The sequence below is a fragment of the Hipposideros armiger genome, unplaced genomic scaffold (assembly GCF_001890085.2).
Source record: "Hipposideros armiger isolate ML-2016 unplaced genomic scaffold, ASM189008v1 scaffold_96, whole genome shotgun sequence".
NCBI classification, from domain to species: Eukaryota; Metazoa; Chordata; class Mammalia; order Chiroptera; family Hipposideridae; genus Hipposideros; species Hipposideros armiger.
In genome coordinates, this window is record NW_017731446.1 from 999,646 (window position 1) to 1,005,645 (window position 6,000).

General features: G+C 50.0%; 1 protein-coding gene across 1 annotated transcript in view; it reads left to right on the forward strand.

The window, feature by feature from the left end:
• IFT122 (intraflagellar transport 122) overlaps positions 1–6,000 on the forward strand; it is a 67,863-nt gene that overhangs the window by 36,067 nt on the left and 25,796 nt on the right. The window contains 2 exon segments of the mRNA XM_019646044.1: positions 1,365–1,505; positions 4,740–4,793. Coding sequence (XP_019501589.1) covers positions 1,365–1,505; positions 4,740–4,793 — 195 coding nt within the window.

Here is a 6,000-nt window from a genome sequence, read left to right on the forward strand (position 1 = left end):
TGCTGTCAGAGGGCAGGGCAGCTTAAAAAGGAAAAAAAAATTTCTTCAACCCTGAAGCTAAAAACTGGGAGAGGAAATTTCAAAGATAAAGGCCCCCAAATGGAGAAAACAGCACTTCCAGCTCCACATTTGGGAATCATTAGCACAGAGGTACTGGCTGATTGATCTCCACTGCCTGGGAATCCAGAAGGAGAGATGTAGTTCTCTTCAGCACAGACTGGCCTAAGACAAGGGCAGGGCCTTTCGTTATGAAAGACGCCCAGGCCCAGCTCAGATTTGTTCCCATGTATACACACACACGCGCGCGCACACACACACTCACACACGCACACACACGCGCGCGCGCGCACACACACACATGCGCGCGCGCACACACACGCACACAGACGCACTCTCACCCCCCCAAGGGGCAGGAAGGAGCCAAGAACCTGGAGTCAGGCCACCCCAGCCTCCAGCCCCGGATCTTCCTCTCCTGTGTCCTCAGACAAGCCAGTTGCCTTCCCTGAGTCTTTGTCTCCTGGGCTGTAATCAGGGAGTGATAATACCTGTAACACAGGGCTGTTGGGACAGATCTAAGAGCACTGTGTAAACCTAAGAAGAGACGTTATTAGGAACTATTCATAGGTATCACAGCAAGGCAGCCCCATCTGGAAGGAGGGAGGTTCCCAGCACCACGGAACTAGGAGAGGTGTGTCTAGGTCCTTCCTGGGTAACCTGGGGCAAATCGCTTCCCTCTCTCAGGGTAAGAAGGCTCCTTGGCCTTCTTTGTGAGAGGCCATCCCAGATGCCCTCCTCATAGTAACGTTCATTCCTCCAGCACATGTAGACTGCGGACCTGCTAGGGGAGGTAAGCACAGCCTTGCAGTGGCCCTCAGATTATGTCCAGCCTCATGGGGGAGACAGGCTTGTAATTACCACACAACCAGACATCTGGATAAAGGACAGGAAGCTCAGACTTCTTTTTCTGAGGGGTCCGTGAAGACTTTCCAGAAGTGACATTTTAACAGGGCCTGGGAAGCCAAATAGGTACTTTCCAGAGGGAGAGGAGGGGCAAAAAAGCATTCCAGATGAGGGTGGCATCTGTGGTGAGGCCGGCCTGGAGGTGGGGCAAGCTGGTGGTAGAGGGGAGGATGAGCAGGAGGTTTGTGCTGCTGAACACGATTCGGCTATGAAAGGGAGTGGCTCAGTGGAAGGCACATGAGGTGGGCGGCGGTGTGGCAGAGGGCACTGATTAACCATTGTAGTGTTGCTCTGCAGGCATTTGTAATTAAATAGGTGCACACCTCTGGAGTCAGGCTTTTCGTGAATCTGACTCTTTCCATCCCTCTGAAAACAATCTTCTTTCCTTTTCATGAAATCTGCAGTCTGCTCCAATGTACCAGTACCTGGATAGGAAACTGTTCAAAGAAGCCTACCAGATTGCTTGCTTGGGCGTGACAGACGCAGATTGGCGTGAGCTGGCGATGGAAGCTTTAGAAGGGTTAGAGTTTGAAACCGCAAAGAAGGTAAGCATGTAGTCAGCATGAGCTGGAATCTGGTCCTCGGAGGGTCCCTTGAGGATGCAGAAAGGAGTCCAAGTGACATATGGAGAGGCAGACACATACTGCAGTGGGCTCTGGAGTTAGACTGACCTGGGTTTGGATCTCAGCTCAGCTACCTCCTAACTATAAGCCTGAGGAGGTAACAGCCTTTCTGAGGTTGCTCATTTGTAGAATTAGGGTGACGATAGGCCCCGTCCTCACAAAATTATGAGGATCTAATGTGATAATGCCTATAAAGCTTGTCACAGGAGAAGCAGCTGATAGATTCGAGCTGTCACTCTTATTAGCTATCATTTATGTAAAGCGCCTAGCTAAAAGCCTGGCACATAATAGGCACTCCATAAACAGTAGCTTTTGTTATTGGTATAAGCACTTATTGGTATCAGGCCATTTATGACACAATGCTGTTTTCCTTGGCAGTCTGCTAAGTATGGTGGAAGAGATGGTCGAGCTCTCTGACTCTGACTGTAATGTCATGGTGTCGTTTCCTGGCTCAGCCTATTAAAACTACAGAAATGGCTGAAAACATTTGACCCCTTTCCACACATTAGAAAAAGCCCAGCTATGTCTCTGAGCTGGGTTTCTTTCTGGAACCTGAGGTGTAAAGAAAAGGAATGACCTCCAGCTCTCTTTCCCCTACTGCTCCCTTCCGTCTTTATCTTCGCACAGCCACTTAACGAGACACTCATTTTGTCCGCACTACTGATCTGGTAGGGGAGGCGTTGCAGAGGCATGTGATGCCAGCCCCATCCTAGGTCAAGACTTCTAGGCATGAAAAGAGAGTGGACCGAGACCAGACTGGGACTCAGAAGCCTGGCTGAGAATCAGCTCTGCCATGTACAGGCTGGATGACCCCTCAGGCCTCCCATTTCTGCTGTGGGGATGGTGAAGACACAGTGTCATCAGGCTTAGCCGTCACAGTGTAAAAGGGATTCTAAAACTAGCGATGGTTGTACAGTGCTAGCTGTTATTAAAACAAGTACAATTATAATTACATAATGATTGTAGTATATGTTTACATCTACTGTGTCAGGAAAGTGGTATTAGAGGGGAGCTTTAAGAATTCAGAAGAGGGAGGGAACATTTCCATGGAGGGAGCGCCCCTCTCCTGCCCTGCTCTGAAACACCAGGAGGGATGAAGAATAACAAAGGATTCCTAGACTGTGTTCTGTTTGTTTTCAGCCTGGCATGAAATCAGCCAGCAGTGCCTAGCACAGTGTTAGATGCTTAGCAAATGTTTGAATGGGTGAAAACTAAACTGACCTTCCATTTGCTTAACACCTGCGCCCAATTCTGTACCCGCCCCACAACCGTTCCCTGAGAATAGAAATTATTGTATTAAATCCACAAGGTTTTGACCATAGACTAGATCTTGATCGTTTTCTCCAAATCCTTAGTCCCCAGGCTTTCTTTTGCTGCTTTGCCAAGTCACTCAGGCACACATGGAGGTGGAGAGCTGTTCCCGGCGAGAGACTGCTGTCACCACTAGATGGCAGCGGAAAGCTGACTAGCGCCTGGGACCGCTGCTCTGCAGAACTGCAAATGCTTCTCTGTTCCTACATTGCCTTCCCTGAGGTTATTCACGGGACTCGTGACTGACCGCTCGACCAGGGCACCTCTGACTCTGCAGAATGTGTCAGGGCTGAAGGGACTCGGAAACAGATTTCTCACTGTGGCAAGGAAGGGGTGGGTCCAGGGCCCCCCTGCTGGAGAGAGAGCTAGGACTAAGACCTAGAATGTGCCTTTGCTCTTTGCCAGGCATTCCAGGTTTCCCTCTCATGTTGCTTTAAGGAAGCCGAGGCCTAGAAGATAGCTTATAAGACCTCCACCGAAGAACACAGGTGCTCTCAGCCCTCCATCCCTTTGCTCATGTGATACCTGCCTTACCCTCTCAAGGAATTCCTCTCCAGGGATACCCATTTACCAGGTCCCCACGCTGGTGCTTTTCTTAATCCTGCCTCCCGTCACTCCCCGTGCTCAAACAATGAATCTGTGTTCTCCAGGGCATCTAATTTATACTTGCATAGCTCTTAGCTTAGGGCGATTTAATGATTTGTTTAATCTGCCTGCCTCCCCTTTTAGAATATGGGCCCCTGAACTGGGGAGGGGACAGGAGCCAAGTCATATTCCTCTCTGGGTCCCCAACCCGACAGGAGGCCTGGTCCTGTGGGATGAAAAGATGAAGTCACATTGTGGTCGTCTGTGAGGCAGCCGGAGGCTGGGCGACTTGCTCACTTCCCTATCTTTTTAGGATGGAGGATGTCATGCAGCTAAGTAGAGGCCGCAGGTGGCCAGGGTTGTTCTGCGTTTCATATTCTGAGGGCTTCTGGACCTGCTGTGCCCTCTAGGTGTGTGTCAGCCCACTTCAAATGGGGCACAGCTGGGTAGAAACATTGACAGCAAAGCCACATGAAGATCAGCCTGACGTGGTGGGTTATGTTCCTTGAAACCCCTTGCAGAACCTGAAAGCAGCAGAAGAGGCTTAACTAACATCAATCTGCCTGAAGAGGGGTGCCTAGAAACTTCTGGTAGCCCATGGGTTAAAGTTTCTGGCTTTACTGTGAGTCCAAGGCAAGAGCTGCCCTTTTAGGATTTACGCAAGAGTTTGCCTTCCAAGGACTTGGAGTGATTCATTCCCTACCTCCCCCTTCCTTCCAGAAACCATCTTTATTCTTTCTCAGCTTTCCCCCTCCTCCTCTCCCTCCGTGACGGTTCTGTGGGCTCGGGGTGCCCTGTGTTTATGCACTGTTGGTAAGCATAGCTGTCTCCTGCTTTCCATCCAAGTCACCAAGATGTACGTACAGCCTCTCTGCAGTCAGTACATCTCCCCCACTCCTGCTCAGATGCCACCGCCTCAGAGTGTCACGCTGCCTCGTTCTTTCCTTCTGCATAGAGATTCCTCTAAGCAGGCACCACTACAGACTGCAGTATCCTACCTAGTCTTGTTTTACCTAATCCCAAAGTGATTGATGCACCCAGGGCTTCTTTGCTCTTCTTTGTATGGACTAATCCCGGGAGTAAAGCTGTGCCTCACTGGGTGGTATAACCCTCCTGAACACGCAGTGATTAATCAATGCTTGCTTCTTTTCCCTCCTTGCTGGCTCACTTTCTAAAGCTTGACTTCCCACTCCCAGCCAATCACCCACTTTTGAAGCCCAGAAGGCAGCTGAATTTATCCTTTTATTTCTTTCCCTGTAGGCTTTCACCAGAGTACAAGACCTCCGATATTTAGAGCTCATCAACAGCATTGAGGTAAAGTGTTCTTCCTTCTCAAGAAAGCACAGATATGCTGTCAGTGGTTTACAGGCAGCTCTTTAAGCAGGCGAGATCTTGGAGGATACGTGAACAGAGCCCACTCGTGTCTGGGTATCTGGGCCAGAGCCTTGCCTGGGGTGGGGGGCAGAATGCCATGTGGGGGAGATAGCTCATGGGAGCGAGGGGTGCAGTCTGTCACTTGGTAGCTGGGGGAGGCAGGTGGGTCTCTAGTCTCTCTGAGCTTTGGGTTTTTGTCCTTGAAATGGGATGAGACCTACCTCACAAGTTGCTGGGAGGATTAAATAGGTCCTCAGCGACTGGTTATTAGCTGGTTATCATCCTATAGGGCTTCAATAATGTGCGAGTGTAGGAGACATTTCCCAAATGCACATGATCTATGCCCCACCTGTAGCAATGGGCCTTGGGGAGAGAGGTCTGTACTGGGCACCTGGGAGCTCTGGAGCCCTCCCCACAGCCCACCATTCCTGGCTGAGAATAGTAGCCTCATCAGCCAAACCCAGAGAGGGCTGAGGAAGGGGTGGGGCCGGGGAGGGGGCGCTAAAGAGGCTGCTTCTACGAGCACCATTTGCTGGGTGGTGGTAGACATATTCTTAATTCCTGTGTATCTTAGTGCTGTCTGACTGTCTGTAAAAAGGCATACATATTTTTTCTCCTGAACAGATTTATTGTGAGGCTTTGGGAATGTGAGATACATTTGAATTCCCATATGGAAGCAGTGAGGAAATCAGCGAATGTCTTGTCCCTTCGATTCAGCTCAGCATAATAAACACATGTTGTGGGCCAGGCCTTGTGCTGAGCCCAGTGGGTGGAGAGCTGAGTGGGAGAGAGGCCTGCAGGAGCTCACAGCCTGCTAAGCCTAACAATCGTTGCCATTTGCTGAGTGCCTGCTCTGTCCCCATGCATGATCGATGTGTACACTACTTTAAATCCTCACAACAACTTAATGAGGCAGATACTGTTCTTATCCCCATTGGATAAATAAGGACACAAAGGCTCAGAAAGGCTAGGTCATGTCCCCAAGGCTCCAGAAGCAAAAGCTTGGTTTAAATTCAAAGCCAGTTCTCTTTCTCAGGCTCATGCTGTCTTTACTCTAGGCCATGCTGCCATCTAAGAAGTTGCTTCTGGTGCAACCTTCTCTCTCCCTCTCTCTCTCTCTCTCTCTCTCTCTCTCTCTCTCTCTCTC